At 32.7% G+C, this 20,453-nt stretch overlaps 1 protein-coding gene across 1 annotated transcript; it reads right to left on the minus strand.

Moving 5' to 3' along the window:
• Positions 1-15,016: 15,016 nt before the first annotated feature.
• Positions 15,017-20,083, minus strand: LOC118205496 (uncharacterized). The gene is made up of 4 exons (XM_085827420.1): positions 19,972-20,083; positions 17,937-18,079; positions 17,704-17,817; positions 15,017-17,020 (listed from the first exon to the last, which is right to left on the minus strand). Exons 1-4 carry the CDS (start codon positions 20,078-20,080, stop codon positions 15,017-15,019), a joined length of 2,370 nt encoding a protein of 789 aa, XP_085683546.1. The 5' UTR covers positions 20,081-20,083.
• Between the last annotated feature and the right edge of the window lie 370 nt (positions 20,084-20,453).

A 20,453-nucleotide genomic window follows, 5' to 3' on the forward strand; every position in this document is an offset into this window, starting at 1 on the left:
ATTAGCCTTAACGTAATATATTAATATAAATAATAATCATATTATAATAATATATTAATATAAATAATAATCATATTAATATAAATAATAATCATATTATAATAATAAAAAAATGTAATAATAATAAATAATAATAAAAACTATCTAACATAATTATGAATGTATTTCATGTAATTAACGTATTTATAATCATTACTTTGCAAACATATTAAATGCGTATTTTTTCGGTTATTAAGAAAGCAGTTTCAACTTTTATTATTTTAAAAGGCATAATAAAGGAAATATCACAATACTAAACTGTAAAATTGTTACAATAATTCATGAATAAATGCATACTATATTTAATTTTATATAACAGCGTAGCGCACATTCTCTCCTTTATATACCTTTATATATATGCATACGCGCAACTTTATAATATATTGTTGCATGCGTACGGGTTCGTTTGAATTGAATGCACAAGTCCGATGAAAATTGAACAAAAATTTATCATTATCACAACAAATATGCTTAAATTTCCTCAAATATTCGTGCAGTATTACAAAATCTCACAGTAGTTATCTTTTAACTACTCAAACGTTCAAAAGAACTTTATTCAAAACAGCTAAAGAAAGCTAATCCGCGAATTCGCCACAGTCAACCAGAGCAATTTTCTAAACAACAACAAACTAACTACTACGACGAACTGAGAGGTTTTCCTCCTTTTATAAGATTTTAAAATCGCGCGCGAGAATTTTCTAGTACTTTCTCGAAATCAAAAAAGAGATATTTATTAAATGTTAAATGCACGCGCTCTTGTATTTTCAATTTTCCGGCTTAGCTTTCTTTTAATATTCGTCACGCGCTGCACTGCGCGGGAAATAAAACCATTTAATTTACAATTCAACTAATATTAATTATTTAAATGCCAAATTCGTAACAATATATACACCGTTAAAGTGTGAAATACGTTATTTCATAGAATAACGATTTACACTCCGTTAAAGTGTAAAATATCCTCCATGATTTATCCGACCTGTTAGCAGGCCCGCGCCATATCTAATCGGCGCCGTCGTGCAAATGTCTAGCGAGCGCCTTATGTAGTGTGAATATTAAAGGGACATTACTTATGGTTAACACTTGAAGCATTATTAACATAATAATATGAAAAACAAAAACAAAAAAAAAAAAAAAAAAAAAAAAAAAAAAAAAAAAAATCCCGGAGAAAACATGGATGCTTGTAAGTGTATAGTGTCCGTGCGGCATGGGGGCATTTTAAATATGCGAGGCGAAAGTCCTCTCGAAAGGTTGGTGTTAAGGGATGAGGGGACGCTCGAACCCGTCACACCAGGGTGCTCTCCATCAAAATTGCGGCCGAAACTGCCTTAATCGTACTGTGACTTGTAATTTGCTCAAGGGTGTTGCCAACGACAGGCGTATCTTGCGATCCTTGCCATGAGGAATTTCGTGGGCTTGGGCTGATTATAGGCCAGACAAGTGAGCATTAGTCAACAACATGTTATAAAAAATATAAATTAATATACTAAACGCGTTGGATACCAACTATGTTGCTGAACACTAGTTATGATCTTAAAATTAAAACAAATTAATATACATATCTAATAAGTTTGCACTGAATAAATTGTTGTACGCAGCGTAGTTTACGACAAGGTCCAAACTGTGATTACAACAAGGCACAAAAAGGGTTCTAGAGCTGATATCTAGGGATATATCCAAACTTCTTTTCTGCACACCGCTATATTGTCGACAAAGATATAGCGTAGAGTTTCAACCGACGATGCTACATTTCCTCCAAAAATATGCAAAAACTGCAGTTCATGCATAAGAGCTATCGCTTTGATTTTTATCAGTTAATGCATTTTGCAGTTTTTGACATAAGTTGAGCTGATAATGTAAATATATATGAACGAAAATATGTGATGCCAATGCGTATGTAAGGATACAGGGGGCACCGTAGACGCGTTCGACAAATTGCTTAGTTCTTATTTTGTGTCTACTGTTGCAACATTTTTGTTTTGTTTTGTTTTGTTTTTAATGTGGTGGTTGCTTGTTGTTATTGTTATTCGAAAGTTAAAAAAAAAGGTAAATGCAGTTACATATTATGTTAAACTTAGGTTAGCTTTTTAATTCAGAAAAGCGACTACTTGAGCATAATTACTCGAAAAATGTTTTTTAAATGAATCAGTTGTTTATTAAATTAAAAATTATTATCTTTCCAGAAGAAAGGATTGACATATTTACGCAGTACCACTGAATTAAAAGTGTGCCTATTTGAGATTTGAAGTGAAGTAAAAATATACAGGGTATTCTGAAATGAAAAATTGGCCATTTTCCAATTTTTAGCTATACGGAAAACCGAAGGAAAAGGTTTCGTTATTTCATTACATCTTAAATACATACTGTTACGAATTTGGTATTTAAAAAGCTAATGTTAGTTCAATTATAAATTAAATATTTTTATTTCTCGCGCAGTGCAGCGCGTGACGAATATTAAAAGAAAGCTAAGCCGGAAAAATTAAAAATACAAGAGCGCGTGCGTTAAATAAATAAATATCTCTTTTTGATTTCGAGAAAGTACTGGAAAATTCTAGCGCGTAATTTTAAAAGCTTATAAAAGGAAGAAAACATCTCAGTTTGTAGTAGTTGCTTAGTTTGTTGTTGTTTAGAAAACTGCCGTTGTTGATTATCGCGAATTCGTGGATTAGCGTTCTTTAGCTGTTTTGAATTACGTTCTATTGGACATTTGAGTAGTTAAAAGAAAACTACTGTGAGATATTGTAATACTGCGTGATAATTTGAGAAAATTTAAGCATTTTTGTTGTGATAATAATAAATTTTTGTTCATTTTTTTTCATCGGACTTGTGCATTCATTTCATAACGAACCCGTACGCACGCAACAATTTTTGGTGTCAGAAGTGGGATTTGAATGCCAATAACAAGAGCGATGGAAGAACAATTCAAGCAAATGATGACTGCATTTGCTGCTTTCCGAGAAAAGATGGAAGGGGCCGTCAAATCCGTTAAGGAAGAAATGAAATTGGGCCAGGAATCCGTTAAGGAAGAAATGAAATTGGGCCAGGAATCCGTTAAGGACGAAATGAAAGCCGTTCAAGCTGGTCAAGAAAAGATTGAAGCATGTCAAGAAGAAATGAAAAGAGAAATTACCTGCATAATAGAAAATAAATTTGAAGCTATGGAAGGCAGAATTGACACAGTTGAAAATAAAGTTGGACAAATTGAAGAAAAAGTTTCTTTCGCAAAAGATCAAATTGAAGAAAGAGTTTCTTCGGTGAAAGAAGAAATAGAAAAAAAAGTTTCTTCTGTAAAAGAACATATAGAAGGGAGAGTTTCGGCTGTGGAGGAACGAATTGAAGGAAGAGTTTGTGCCGTCCAACACCAAGTCGAACAACAAATTGATGAGAGCGTTTCTGCAGTTGCCAAAGAAATGGAAACGTTAAAGAAATTCGTAGCGACGGCAGGGAGCAAGAATGATGATTTTAAATTCTTACCGATGCCTGCTCGTCCATTTCTGAAGCTATCCACATATGATGGGAAGACATCCTGGCAAGTGTACAAGACCCAGTTTTCTATCGTTGCGGATGCGAATGGATGGGATTCCCAAGCTAAGGCCTGTCATCTCGCCGCTTCTTTAAGAGCCGACGCAGCGGATATCCTTCAGACTCTTCCCGAAAACAAAAGGTTAGATTTCGAAGCTCTGTCCGGCGCTTTGGAGCTGCGCTTTGGCGAGAAATGTTTAAAAGACTACAGCAGGCTTCAATTAAAATCCCGTCAACAGAAGCCCACTGAATCACTTCAGGAGCTCGCCACGGATGTTGAAAGGCTGTCACATCACGCCTTTTCGGAGTGCCCGACAGAAACAAGGGAAATCCTGTCCCTGCAATATTTCATCGATGGCATCCGGGATACTGAAATACAAAAAGCTCTACGAATGGCGGATGTAAAAGATTTAAAAAGCGCTCTAGTGTACGCCATGAAGTTCGAGGCAGCCCAGCAAGCAACTCTTAGAGATCGTTACCCAGTCAGAGCTGTGCGAGTCCACGACCCAGGGGACCAATTGATGGCTCGTTTAGATGATTTATCCAGACAAGTCGATGCTTTGATACGGAGTAGCAGTGAGAACAAAGTGGCTGTAAGATGCTGGAGATGTGGTTCTGAAGGTCACCTACGACGGCATTGCAGAACACCCCAGGGCACGGATAATAAAACGGATGAGTTGACAAGACCAGTGAATGCTTTAAGACGGAATAGTGGTGAAACGAAACCGACCCTAAAGTGCTGGAATTGCGGTGTTGAAGGCCACCTACGAAGAAACTGCAGAACTCCCCAGAGCACGGAAAATAAAGCATACGATTTAAACAGACAATTAAATGCCACGGGAAGGAAAAGGACTGACAAGAAACCAAAGTGCTGGAGCTGTGGAGCTGAAGGTCACGTACGAAAGAATTGCAGAACACCCCAGGGTACGAAAATTGAGACAATTTCTGAGCAACGACGCAGGAAACAAATTAATGACCATATCAAGGAACGGAGGTTGCCAGATAATGAGAAACACTGTTTTAAAGCGCTTAAGATCTCTATAGTGAGTGGCAACAATAACGGACTGTCCATCAATGGGAATATCGATGGAGTTCCTTGCAATATGATCATTGACACAGGAGCTAATGTTACCATCATTAGGAAAGATTTAGCTGAACAGTTTAAAGATAAACTTATTTGGACGCCATCCTGTGTTACCCTTCAGACTGCGTCTGGTGATAAGATCGACATAGCTGGGAAGTTAAACCTGAAAATCACGTTTGGAAGTGCCGCCTACCATCACACGGCATATGTGGCGGATATTACAGATCCATGCATACTCGGATTGGACTTTTTAAGGAAATACAATTTTTCCTTAGATTTCAAAAACAATAAGCTGCTTTCAGCATCTGATGGCATGACTATCCATCCTCAAAAGGGATCCTCGCCTGGAAATGTCGACGCCTTGTCCGAAAGATCGAGCTCGGGAAGCTGCCGAAATCATATCAGGGTCGAAAAGAAACGCAAGACTATCAGCTATTCTCCATCTCAGAAGTTCTTCGGTCAAGACCTTCGTCTGCCTTGTGACCGCCTGTTTAGTCTCTCTACGGATGCGCCTTCATCGCCTGAGGAACACATCCAAGATGCCCAGGCCCGGTTTGAGGGGATGCACCGTTCTGCACGAAAGCGAGTCAACTTGGCGACGGAGAAAACGAAGACCAGATGCGACACAAGAGCTACTAGACATAGATCCAACAAAGGAGACAAGGTGTGGTTGTGGAACCCGATTCAACGAAAAGGACTGTCACCTAAATTACAGTCACCTTCGGATGGTCCATATACAGTGCTGAACACGAATGACGTCGTGGTTCGGATCCGTGAGTTTTCGAACTCTTACGACAGGTTAGCTCATTACTATGGCCATAGTACATAATGTAAATAATTGTAAATAGTATCAGACCATGGTCCTTTTTGTTTTTAAATGTGTATTTGATTTGATTTGTATTTAGTATTTGATTTGTATTTAGTATTTGATAGCATTTGATTTGTTTAAGTTAGTTATTGCATTTATTGTTCATGTTGTTTGATATTGTGATGTAATGTTTATGCCTCAGTTGCATTTATGCCACAGTTGTAAGTTTAGCTTCCTGTCCAGGGATTGTACTGCCCGGGACGTGCAGTCCTTGGGAAGGGGGCAGTGTTACGAATTTGGTATTTAAAAAGCTAATGTTAGTTCAATTATAAATTAAATATTTTTATTTCTCGCGCAGTGCAGCGCGTGACGAATATTAAAAGAAAGCTAAGCCGGAAAAATTAAAAATACAAAAGCGCGTGCGTTAAATAAATAAATATCTCTTTTTGATTTCGAGAAAGTACTGGAAAATTCTAGCGCGTAATTTTAAAAGCTTATAAAAGGAAGAAAACATCTCAGTTTGTAGTAGTTGCTTAGTTTGTTGTTGTTTAGAAAACTGCCGTTGTTGATTATCGCGAATTCGTGGATTAGCGTTCTTTAGCTGTTTTGAATTACGTTCTATTGGACATTTGAGTAGTTAAAAGAAAACTACTGTGAGATATTGTAATACTGCGTGATAATTTGAGAAAATTTAAGCATTTTTGTTGTGATAATAATAAATTTTTGTTAATTTTTTTTCATCGGACTTGTGCATTCATTTCATAACGAACCCGTACGCACGCAACAATACTTTAAATTCGATTTATTTACTTTAATAAACAAAAGAGTACCCCTATCTCCTTGAATTATTCGATATTAATCTAATATATATTTTTGCAAGCAATGGTTTAAGATATACTCACTTTTTCAGAAGTAAGGTAAAATATTTAAAACAGTGACTTTCCGATTGTTATTAAGAAGGGGGTTTACGCAATAGTTCTTATAATAATTATTTTCTACTTTTATTTTTAACCATATGTCGGAAGAAAAACAGAAAAAACCGTCTAAGGATCAGAATGTAATGAAGAAAAAGAAAGCGAAAGGAAGCCTTAATAAACCAGAACTTTAAAATTACTCAATTTTTCCAAAACCCAAAGAATACCCAAGCTGACGCTACTAGCACTAATTGTCCATCAACGTCTCAGCTACCACTGAAATTACCAAAAGAACCTAATAATCAGAAAGAATTAGAAAGGTTTTTATGCGGGAATTGCCTTTAACTTCAATGCAGCCGGTCGAAAAACCCAAAGAATACCCAAGCTAACGCTACTAGCATAAAGTGACCACATTTTCATTGAGACAAATGGAATGAAATGAAAATTGTAATTTAGTTATGAAAGCAGAGCAATAATTAAAAAAAAAGTATTTTATCGTATACATTCATTTACTCATCTATAAATATACAAAAATATATTTATTATTAACTATTGGTAACTATAAAAATATTTGCAAAAAACTATAATTTGAATATTATGTTTTTTAATTAAATTAAAATTTTATTGAAAAAATTAAGGTTTTCTTTCACGGTTATATTTTTTATCCGAGTGAATACTTTGCAATAGATTCGAGTCATTTATTAAAATGTCGTGAAATTTCTCACATGAATTGGTCAAATTATATTTTACGCTTAATACATATTTTAAAGTTTTAATGTTCAACTGCGTTTTTTCAACTGTCCATATTTTATTGATACTAGAAAAAACACGTTCTATTGCTGCATTTGTTCCTGGAAGCTAGAGGACACGTTCTAAAATTTTCAAAATATTTTCATAAGGAATATTATTCTGTTTAAAATAAAGGAATAACTCTGTCAATTTTTTTATCTGTTTCCACATTTGCAGACAACGAACATTTAATTTTTTCTTCAGTAACGTATATTTTTAAAAATGACACATCATCAAAACGATCATTTTTGCAAATATTATTTTGCGGAAAATGGTTACTTATATATTAAAAAGATTTTTCCACATATACCCATAAAATCTCCTTTTGAGTCCCCCAATGAAAATTTTTAATATCCTCGAATTGAACTGTCTGTTTTCAAGATATTCCAAGCAGTTATTATAAAAATTTCTGACTTCTTTCGGAAAATCAGGTCGTTTAATGGCACCTTGTTCTTCCAACCCAGTGATGACCTTTCGAATAACTAAAGGAACGTAATCCTTATCAGTTCTTTCTCGCGATTTTGTTTTTAAATTATTGATTTCATTTGACACTTCCGTAATTGAAATTTTGTCCCCTTCAATAATTTTCACAGCATTGTGAAATAATGTAGCTTGGTTGTGGATGAACTGATGCCAAACTTGTGATGTGTCATTTTCAATAAACAGCTCAATATTCTTGGACGTTTATCTTGTGATAAAAAGTATGATTTTAATGGTTCGTATATTTTTAAAATATTTTCCACAGTTGGTAAAAGAGCTAGCCATCGTGTTTTGCTGTAACCAATAATTCTTTTATATTCGATTTCTGAGCTTTCACAAAAATCCTTCAAACTTTCGACACGCACAGTGTACATATACATATATAAAAATACGAATAAATTTTTGCATTAATATTTTCAAGATCCACTGGAATTAAGTCAGATGTTGTTTGAATAGTACTGTGTAGAATTTGCTCTGCGCAACCTACCCCAATAATTTATTGTTCAAATGTTTGCTAAGTTTCGTAAAAACGTTACTGATGCCTCTTCTAGCTTTTTCGCTAAAATTTGCGTTAGTGTTATCCTCCCAATAGGCAATAATTTTATTGTCCAAATTATTATTTTTTAAAATAGTACTTATTGCATTAAAAATTATTTGTGAAGTTTCACCCGGCAATGAAACAAAATCTAATATTCTAATTTTAATTTCTGTTTCTGATCAAAAAGTCTAACAGTTGTGGGAAATAATATTAAATCTTTGTGGTTGGAAGCATCATAATATATGGATATAAATGTACATTTATCTAATTCTTTCTACAATTGTGAAAACGAATATAGTGAAAAAACATTACAAATAATTGCTTCGGTTTTTGTCCTTGCACATTGTAGCGATTTGAGAACAGTCAGATTTTTATTTTGGGTAGCGTAAATAAAATATTTATTTAACTGAAGGATATGTGCTAAATTACACAAGTTGAATTTTAAGGTAAGTTCAACTGCTTATCATAACAAAGTAGTTTGCCTAGCAAAATAGTCCGTTTACATAGGAAACGATAATCACTTGAGTTCAAACAAAGTCCAAACAAAGGTAGCGGAGAAAAAGTCCGGCTACGCTTCTTTGAGAGTTTCTTTTTCCGCTCTTGACAGAGCTTAGTAGCGACTCGGGACGAGCCGTAAAATACACAAGAGAGAAAGGGGCTCTCTAAAGCTTACTAGCGACTCGGGACGAGCCGTAAAATACAAGAGAAAGGCTCTCTCTTCTCTACGCAACGACTGCGTATTCTTCAGACTAATCTCTCTAATTATTTTCACTCACTGTTTTTATGTCCAGGTTTTCTGGGCGTGTCTTGTGCGTCTACTGCAGTGATTCGCTAAACGTCTTTTTCGGAGCATCTCTCCATTGGATTCCGAGTATGGACGAGGACGAGGACGGTCGCTCGCTTTGCGAGCTCCCGCTGACACAGCCTTCATCCATGGAATTTTGTGATTCTTCGCAAACAAATGCTTCACCTTTGGATACTCCAAACGTGCAATCATGTACAGAGAGCAATCCATCTGATGATAATACCCAAGACGACCGATCTAATCTTATCACTGAATTTTACGGACTCAAAACTCAGTTTGAAGCCATTCAACAGCAGAAAATGATTCTAAAACGAACTGGAGCCCCCCTGGATACTTCTGGATACCAACAACTAGACCTAGCGGATAAGACACTCTTTAATAAGATCAACGACATTGCAAACCGACTTAATGTACAGATATTCCAACTCCCTGCCACCTTACAAGAATTTCAGCAATTATTAGAAAACGAGAAAATTGCCAAAATGGCCGCCGAAAAAGGAGCTCTTCTCCGCAAGGAGAAACTCAAGGACAATTTGAAACCTGTTTCTCGCACGCATAGCGTAAAGAAGCAAGCAGATAGACCAGTTTCGACTCCCTCGGCTCAAGATACCATTAGTGCCTCCAGCAGAAAAAGAAAGACTGCGAGCGTAGATTCGGAGGGCTTTATTACCCCCGCATCACGCAAACAGGGAAAAACTCCAGAAATCATTACAATTGATGATAGTAACCCAACTGAAGTAATTGCAAATTCAAAAAATATTGTTTCTAAAAACAAATATGAAAGAATTAAAGAAAGCCTCTTGGACAGCGGTCACAGTCCTGCCAAGGGAAGCTCGATAATCACCCCCCTGTTAACGGTCGCCGCTTTTTCGGATGGCCAAGAGTCTCCTTTCCCCATCGATGACGACTAGCTGATAGCTTTGCACTTTGTAATCGATTACGAAGTCTCGATACTTTGTTTACGTTTTAGGCGGAATTGTGGAAAATTTTGCGGAACGGAAAAGGGCCTTCACCTTCATATTTTATTTTATTTATTTATTTTTTTGCGGTATACGAGACTGGGCGCAATGCGAATAAATCTGTATGATACACAGAAACTTGCTCGTATTGCTGATACAATGATCAAGAGTATTGATATGTTTAGTTCATTTCTGTTGTTAAAATAAAAAACCGCAATTGTGCATGTAATGAGTGTAAACAATAATGAAAATTTAGATATGTCTGTATTGTTGACTAAGTAGTAATAATGCCTGATTGTAAAATATATATTAGACTACTGATTGTATATGTACGATTTAAAGTAATAATTACGTAGGGTAGAACACAGCAAAAGAATCACTGAATATTTATTTATTTGAATGACCCATAATTTTTGTTTTGTTCATAGGGATATATCTTTTTTAGGTGATATATCTATTTCAATATATTGTGTACTTAATTGTGTGTGCATATATATACGAATAAACGGGCCTTAAAACTTGGGTTGATTTAGTAAAAAATTAAATATAGTATAATGTGTTATTATAAACATTATAATACTATACCACACAAGCACTTTCTTATATATGTAATATAATCTTAGAGAAATACCAACTGAATCCTTCTTTGAATATCTATAATATTCTCTGACTGTGTTGTTTCATATACAATGATCAAGCAAAGACAGCGTTAAAATTTTGCTCCGAACAGCTGAGATGCGTGTCTTAAATTTTGTACTAAACAGCACAAACTTATGTCTGGAGGAATGTATTTATAACTATGTATTTATAATAAGAAATTTATAAATTTTGTTTTGTCTACGATTTTCATTTCTCTACATCGAAAAATTATACTGGGGTGGGGGCACCACTTCACTTGACATTTGATTTCAAGTGGCATCTGATGTTTTATGTCAATAAAAATATGACAGTTCATCCTAATTTTAATCTCTTCTTTATTGTTAGCTTTTAAGAAATTTGCTTCTTATTTGCATTTTGTTCTCTTTCTGTCAGTAGATGATATTAAGGATTTGGTTTTTATTATTTAACCATACTCTCCAATTTCTTTCTGTTGCTTCTCATGTAGGCACATGTTTCTTTTTCATTCTTGCAGCAGATATTAAGATGTGTAGTGCTTCAAGTGAACTAATATTTTGTGGATTTTTGTTTGCTATTGATTTCTTTTTAAATTATAATCCTGCTTAGTGTTAAGATTTATGCGCTGTTTATATCTGGTAATTAATAATAAAAAAACTATGTATTTTCATCATTTTGTGTACATTTTAACCATACAATTATTTTTGTATGCAAATAAATTTGTATTTATTGACTTTTCTTTACACCCAATTATCCCTAAAGTATATATGCTATGCTGAATGCATTATTTCAGATTCAAAATGTATACACAGAGAGATGCATACCACACTATGATGATAACAAAAGTGGTAATTTAATAACATTGACATCAAATATCACCTAAGACAACCACTTCCATAGAAAATTTTTTGTAGCAGCTGTGTCTGACTGTCTTACAGAAGTGTTTTGTGATTTAGAATTAACTCGCTGTAATACTGATGCAATTTAAGGTTACTAATATGTGCATTCAGCTGTTTTTCTTTATTAGTTCAAACAACCCATGTTATTGATCAAAAAGCAATACCTTATTGTTAGTCATATTATAAAAATTAAAAAATGGCTTTTGGAAATTTTCCTCCTTATGCAATGATTTCCAGTTTGGTAAAAAAGCTTTCATAAGTTGATCTTACTATGGGCACGTATTGAATTTTATTTAGTGTTAAAAATCATTTCTATGGTATATGTACATATTTTTACAGTTTTTAAAATACTTCAGAAATTCATTATCTCATGCCACAAGGCATGCATAAAATAAGCTTATTTCCTTGTACTATTATTAAGCTGTCCAGAAGAAGCCTTTTTTTGACAATGGATCACTGAAAGTTATGCTGTATCTTTCTGTTAATTAGAAAATAATTTTGGATAATAAAATAAATGTATTAGAAAAATATTATATTAAAATGATATTTTTAAAACACATAATTAAATTAATGTATTCTAATACATTAATTTAATTATGTGTAATTAATCTGTAATTTAAAGCAAACCTTCGTTCTTCAACTACATATTCATTTCCGATACCCAAAGGCTAATTCCATCATAATAACTTGTATTTTAACTCGTCATTATTCAGCAAAACTTTTTGATTAAAAAATTCTGTATTCGTCCTTTGTGATAAAAGCCCAAGATACGAACCTCCACCATCTGCAAAATGCATGGCTCTCTTTGTACAGGATCTCTGTGGCTGTTACTGGAAGCCTAGAGTACGTTCAAGCAGTAGTAAATAGGCTTCCTTATTCTCTGTTTATTTAGTGTGTGATATATTTGTTTGTGTGTGTTTATTTGATAGTGTGTCTGTATAAATACTTTTGTCTGCCATTGGAAATAAAAATATATGCATTACAAATCCGAGTTATTAAGTATATTAAGGCTGTTTACATTTTTCATTCCAAAACATATATTCAATTAAAATACATTATGCAATTTGTGTTCATCTACATTTGTTAATGTTTAATTAATGCCAACAGAAACATGTTCGCATAAATTCCTCTAAGTAATTTAAACATGAGGTTGTTTAAGAAGGCCATTTTTATCCATTCATTTATTGAAATATTTGCATTACTTCTTATATATTAAAATTTACATATATTATGTACTTTTTTCAGTAGACAATCCAAGAATATTCTATATGTTAAAATGTATGGTATATGCAATAATTCCCCCCCCCCCAAAAAAAAAAGAAAAAAAAAAAAAAAAAAACTTATCCTCTATTTATGATCTTATTATCTGATTGTGTCTTCTTCAAAATACACAAATAATCTGATGGAATGAAAATATTTTGGTCATTAAAACTTTTTAATCACTGCTCTTTACATCTACATTTCTTTTTTCACATAATCTGAAGTTTTCGAGTAGTCTGAAGGTTTTCAAACTGTGTTTCACAGAAATTTTAAAAAGATACCATGCAACTCCTCTAGGGCATCTGTAAGTCAAAATTTAAAACAATTTTTAATATCACTGGACATCAAAATGAAATACTTGAAATAATCTTTGAAATTCTCTTATTATTGTTAAAAAATATTAAGCAGATTTTTGTTTATGATTAAATTTATAATGAAATAATGAATTTCTTTTTACTTTCTGCATAAAATGCACAAATTTTATATTTCAATTCTTTAACATTTATTTTTCTGAGGATAGAAATTCTTCTATAGAAAAAATTACGATTTTAGAAGTTTTTCTGAATTTAAAGATTTGAAGACAACCCTGTTATAAGGGTTTACGATTATAATGTGAATGACCCAAATAATTGTAAATGGCCTATGGCCATACTTAATACACGTATTATTTAAATTGACATGCTTTACCTGTAATGTACATTTGTGACTTATGTTATAATTTAAGTGCACCAGTTTACTCACACTTATCTGTATTGTATGTATGTATTATATGCATCTCTAGACTCAGGTTAAAGCTAGCTCGTTTTCCCTTTCTCAGCTTTCCCAGATGACATTTTTGGGTCTTTACTGGAACTCGACGCACACTTTATTTCGGCTAGAATAACCACTTATCTCACTCTTCTTTTATTCAAAAATTATAACATACTAATTTGGGGAAAAAATTATATTTTATGTTAGTTACTCATGACAACATTCGAAACAACCTACATGTTCGACAAGGGGTAGGGGTCTAGGAAAGCCACAACTTTTTCAATGAACTGGATGAATAAATGCAGCCCTGCCTTTTGTTGTGTTTTATGCATTTATAAATTTCTACCTTACTGTTTATTCTTTAATTCTATATAACACAATTAATCGATGCTTGTTTCTTGTATGGAATTTTAACATTAATTCTACATAATAACATGAGTAATCTTTTTTTTTTAAAATTGTATTTTAGCATTATTAAAAAACACTTTGGCACTATGAACTGAGAATATCTGTCAATCTGTCTTCTACGTTAATTTACAATAATATAAATGTGAATATCTGAATGGAGTTATATTGAAAGATCTACTGGATGCTATGATTCCATGATGGTCAATCCACCACATTGGAAATATTAAATCAAACAATAAGTACAGGAAAAGATTCAGCAAGACAATATATCCTCTTTTGAATGAATACATTTAACTGTAGTTATTCCATATGATGTATTATACAACACCCCAAAATCATGGAAAATAACTTTCTAAACCGAGTTTACAGTGTAAAAAAAGTAGTGGAAAAATGTTGTAGTCATGTAACTGGGCTATCTAACATAAAAATTACAGCATATTACACCAGTGTTCTTACCTTTACTGCATATTACAACCAAATAACTACAATTAGATATGAGAAAGAACAGGCAGTGTCAGTACAACCAAGAGTAAAACTTTTACAGAGTTGCTAATTTGAAAACAAGTGAACCTGTAAAACTAACCCTGCATACTGGTTTGCTTTAGATGCATTTGGTAACCAATATGCCGTAAGTCTTTACCAGATTCAGTTTTGAGTGCATTAAATACTATATTGCTCATATGTCTTGATTGTGACAATCAATGCAGCTGCAGCATTATTGAATAGAAATAAGTTATATGACTCTCAAATAAGTGTTTGTAAAGTTGTTCAGGAAATAAATATTACTAAATAATAACATGTATTATGTTTATTGAATTGTACAAAACTTATATGTTATACTTTGAATTATCGTCAATTTTAATTGTCTGAAATCTGGTATTTGATAGTATATAGTTGTAGCAGTTTTTTCACTATAAATTCTGAAGAATCCGAAAATAAATGCACATACTAAAGTATTTCAAGTATGATAATATTCAGTATTTAAGATTATCCTAAAAGTATGAAATTTATTATTTTATTTGAAAATAAGTATTAGTGTATCCATGGCATGCAGGTCCCCGAGATTACTCTATTATCCACTCATAGGTGGGGGTGTCACCTTTACCAAAGGCTCTTTGTAGCCTGCTTTAGGTTTTATACTAATTTTAATTACTGGCCATCTACTGAAATGGTTTCTTTATGTATATCCACCTTTATTCCAACTCTGGTATTTCTACGGCGATGGAGGTTTAGTTGACCATACTTCTTGACAATTCTTTTACTTTTTTTTAGTTTAATTTTTTTTTCAATTTGAAGCGGTAGACCAGTATTTTCATCTCGCATAATTGTTTTTGAAGCAGACTCGAAAATCTCCTTCAAAGAGTTGGCTACATTGTGTAAATTTTCGCTATCTAAATTCCAAAGCAGTGACCGAATTGATCTGTAATTTGCATCACACTCATTGATCAAATTTCTTTTTTTACTCAACGTTGCTTCTTCAGATATGGTGAGTAAATTATCTGATGTTCCACCTGAAGGAGTTTCAGTTGATGAGTATTTTCGTTTTCTGGTGCCTGAAATACTTCTTGAGACTAAATCTTCATCAACTTTGAAAATAGGTGTTGAAAATAGCCATTCTGCAGTACATTCCAAACTCCAGGCTGGAAACTTCATGCCAGCAAACACAATATGCTTGCACAGCAGTCGGTTTCTTCTGAAATCTAAGCACGTGCATTGACACAGTTGTTTCTGTTCATCAAACGTGACAGAATAAACTGCATCATGCTTAGTTTCAGAAGAAACTTTAAAGAAGCCATGTGAAATTTTTTTTATACTACCCACATAAACTTCAGCAGCTCTTAATTTTGTTTTTATGTGATCAATTAACCATTTTGGCTTATTGATTAAATAATTTGGTACATGTTCATTGTATAACCTGGCCTGCGAAAGCATACTCAGATTTTTTCTGACGTAAATTCTATATCTTTCTGACAGAAATTTCTCAACCAAGATCTTAATTATTTCAGACAGCATACAGTTTTTATATCCCTGAAGATATCTATATTTTAGTTCCTCATTTAAGCGTTCAACACCATTGTTCGAGTTTATGAATAAGTCATTTGGTTTGTAAGCCAAAGCCCATCTCTCAATTTCCTTGAACCATGTTAATTCAAAATAATCTTTCACAGCTTCATATTGGTTCCATGATTTTAATACCTCTATTGCTGCAACCATTTCATCTTGAGTTGGAGCATTTGCTATGGCACGTAATTTACACAAAAGCTCTTCTTTGGGAACCACTGCATTCTTTTTCTTAGAAGCCCATCTTGACCATGCCTGCTCTCGATGGAAACTACATATAAAAACCTTAATTCCTGTAAAGACATTTTCCAAACTTGTAATTTCTTCCATTGCAAAATCAACCATCCCATATTTTGGTCTAACGAGAGGCGACCAATTTTTAATAATTATAAGAGCTTCTTCTAATGCTTTGGCTGTTTCATTTTGTGTAATTATTATGCTCACTATTTGATAGTTCACATTTGTTTTGACAACTAAAAAATAAAGTGGGAGAGCATACTTACAGGTTCGATAGGTCGCGTCGAGAAGAACAAGATTAGAACCATATAAGACATATAAATTTTTCATTTCTTCACTTTGATATACAAATAGCAGATTTAGTTTTGAATCTGTAAAGTCATTTGGCTCAGTACCATCATATGTATTTTCAGTACATGGTCTAAAAAAAACAGAACACTTGGAAGTATCCCAGCTATTTATTAACATTTCTGTATTTTCCTGGTCAATTTTACTAGTTCTAATATTGGATTTTGCTTGGCTTATTATTTTCCTTATTGCCTCCATTTCTGGATAAAATCGTCTGCGCGTTTTATCAGTTTCTCCCAATTCAGTTGAAACGTATACTTCTAATAGCTCTGCAATTACAGTGGCATTGCATTTTCCATTCTTAACTTTAGAAGCTATGAAATGCCGCACTCTAGCATCTATAGGTTCTATTACTGCAGCCATGTTACCCATTAGATGATTTTGATGATCTTGGCTATTAGGTAAATTAAACATGAAAACTTCTTCACCAGCAATACTATCTTTATTGGCTAGTTTTTCCTTAATTTTCCGAGATATCATAATCTTTCTTTTTCGGGTTGGCACTACCTGTAATTTAAACATATTTATCACAGTAAAATTTAGAAATTCCAGCACAGTCATCTAAAACTAATTATTGATAAAGGTTCAATTTTAAAAACTTTCTGTTCATAGCAAATTATTCAAAAAAAAAAAAAAAAAAAAAAAAAAAAAAAAAAAAAAAAGAGAGAGAGAGGAGTCATTTCTTTCCTTTAAAAAAAGCTGTAAAAAGGATCTTCCATTTTTATAACAATAGATCAAATTACTTCTTCAAAGAAACATAACCAATAAAACTTCACTTTGAACAACTTATTTCTATTTGTAGCAAATTGGTTAGAATATAATTAGCATAAAAAGCCTTTATTTCTGGCCTGAAAACATCATTTTATTTGCATGTCAATTACTGAATTATTTATTTAGGAAAATATTACTGTTAAAAACCCTCTTTTGGCCAAAAAAAAAAAAAAAAAAAAAAAAAAAAAAAACTATTTAGAAAAATATGTTGAATAAAGAGACAAAAAAATCATTTCTCTTTTTTACATTGTGACTCTAAAAATACCTTTTGTTTTTATGTCAAAAAGTATGTATACTTTATCATAGAATACCTTCAATACATCTTGCTCATACGTGACAGAATTATATTTTTTCCTTAAAAAAAAATTCTCTAAAATTACTAAGACCATCTTAGAACAAAAAGTTAAATAAACTTCTACCTTGAACTGAGGCATCCTGTACATTCGGGTAACATTAATTACAGCTGGACAATTAACTTTTTTAGTTGTCTGGTTCTTGGAATATGCTTTACCAAAAGCATGATCAGTTTGACACTAAAAGAAAAAAAAAAAAAAAAAAAAAAAACACACACACACACACACACATATATATATATATAATCCAAGAGGTGATATTTTTGTATAAATTTTTAAATATAACAATGTTATTTTACCTTTTCATTTTTTTCTTTAGCATAATTTTCCTTTTGACGTTTATTCAGATCTTTTCCTTGATGGCAAACATAGGTTTTTCGCCCAAAGTGGAAATAGGGAATATCATCTAACCAGTTTAATCGTAAATCTGGAGTTAGTTCAACTGGAAAGAAAGTTTTGATTTAGATCACAATCTGATAAGCTTTGATTTTTAAAAGAAAGAAATTACAGATCTCTATAAACATATTATACATTTAACATTATACTTTGATTTTTAAAAGAAAGAAATTACAGATCTCTATAAACATATTATACATTTAACTGTCTCTATATATACTACATACTGTAGACACTGCTTAATGTATTGCAGCTGATGTCGTGTATATTGGCTATTGAATTTCTAAGTTCTGCTCTTTCATATATGGAAACATAAAAAATGCATCATTTGCTGTAATTTTATTTGCTCAATTTGGTTAATATAATCAAAATATTATACAATAAATTTCTTAAACTGAAGAACGAAAATGATTTTAATCAAGCATTTAGAAAAAAGCGCAAAACAATAAAATAAAAAAAAAAAACTTAATTTCATACGAATTTTCAATAGCTATTGATTTGGAAGGGCTTCAGCACAGTTCCCTCTTCTTCAAAAGGGAGGTAAAAATTCCTGAAAACATCTTTGCCAAAATACACTTGCGTTTTTGCGCAATTTCAGATTTTACATTGGCAAAATCTCTTTAAACAAGGATGCCCTCCAAGTATTAAGATTATAGGTATAGAATTGGTCCAATAAATTTCAGAAACATTATGGACTACTCAAATGAACTTTTGCAATGAAGACTGTAAACAATCGATAAACAAACTTTTATTTTTCCTAATTAAAATGTTAAGAAAGTGGCTAGTTATATTTATAGTTAATTCAATTCCTATTTTAAAAGATACTTTTCTCATCATCTTATATTATCAAAAATGGGCAAATGTAATCACATTAAGCAGCACCTACTGCAAACATAGAGAGATATTAAAAGCATTAAACTATTATGTAAAAAAATTATGTCATTTTGTCTCATATTAAAATTATATATGCTAGGTAAAGTATAGAATGAGCTAGCTGCCTTACGCAAAAGGGATGCCTTTGAGAAGGTCTAATGGGAAACTGTCTTGTATTCACTTATATATAAGGAGAACAGGAAAATTCCCATGCAGCTAATCCATTCAACAGTATTTGTACCTTGATCAAACATCCAGTATTCAGCTATCTTATCTGCTAGTCCATTGGTGCTAAGAGTCAAAATAGACAGTAATGTGATTTTACACACAAGATAAGTAGCATTCATTGACTAGAGAAATATATATATCACATCACTAAAGAAATATATATACATTTCAGAAAACTTTCCTGTTTTCTAAAATTCAATATCTTTATTATTATAACTTCCTGATATTTCAATGCATTATAATTTTATGGTGAACTATTACCTGAAAATAAAACAGAATATTTTTTGAATTGGTAGTGTTTATTATAAGGTTATTTTGAAACATGTTGTTAATGATAAAACTAAAGAATGGATTTTCTTTATAGACTATTAAATGATTATATTTCAAATCAAGCATTCATACACTAAAATAGGATGAAAAATATAGTAGTCATCGAGACAAATGTCGAGTTTCTCAAGAAACAACAATAAAAATTTTCAAATCTAACACGGTATATCTTGTTTAATGTTTAATATATTACGGAATGTTTCGTGAAGCATCAGCTATTTAAAAAAAAAAAAAACACGTAATACCTGACAATGAAACCAAATAAAAATCAAACATAACGCTATTACACGTTATGCAACAAAATTAATGAATATGAACGTCTATAAACCCTTTTTTCAACTTGGACCGAATCTCGCAACATCAACTAGATCGTACGCAATAAAATTAATACAAATTAGTGCTGATAAGTTCTTTGGAACAAAATGGCCAAATATCAACTAAACAACCAAAGAAAGCATTTACATTCTAGAGGATTTTTATTTACTCATTACATCTTCAAAAATTACTTACTCTCTTTATCGAATGACTTTCCATAGTAGTAAACATATTTTGTTACAGTTTCTACTTCGTGTCTGCGAAGTATTTCTTTAAATTCGCTCCAAGATTTCGCAAAATTCATTTTGCCTCTGAACACAAAGGTTCATACACGAGACGGACTTTGAAACTCGTAATCGATAAACCGGCCATTCCCCTATCGTTGACACAAGTCTTTCTATCGATGGGAAAAGGAGACTCTAGGCCATCCGAAAAAGCGGCGACCCCTGTTAACGGGGAACTTCAGGAGGAGAAACTAGTACGGCGCAGTCACAGAGCGCTCCCCCCCCCTCCACTGCAACCCTCCATTCCGGCTATTCACGTTAAGAGCAGCAAACAGTGGAGAACGCAGATGACTTTCCTGCGAGAAACTGCCCCTAATATCAAGTGCATTCTCACTGGACCTTTTTTAAAATTATTTGTTCAAACAGAACTAGAATTTAGGGAGGTTACACGAT

Source organism: Stegodyphus dumicola, chromosome 12 (assembly GCF_044657685.1).
Source record: "Stegodyphus dumicola isolate Sdum_Otavi_A_Nest chromosome 12, ASM4465768v1".
NCBI lineage: Eukaryota > Metazoa > Arthropoda > Arachnida > Araneae > Eresidae > Stegodyphus > Stegodyphus dumicola.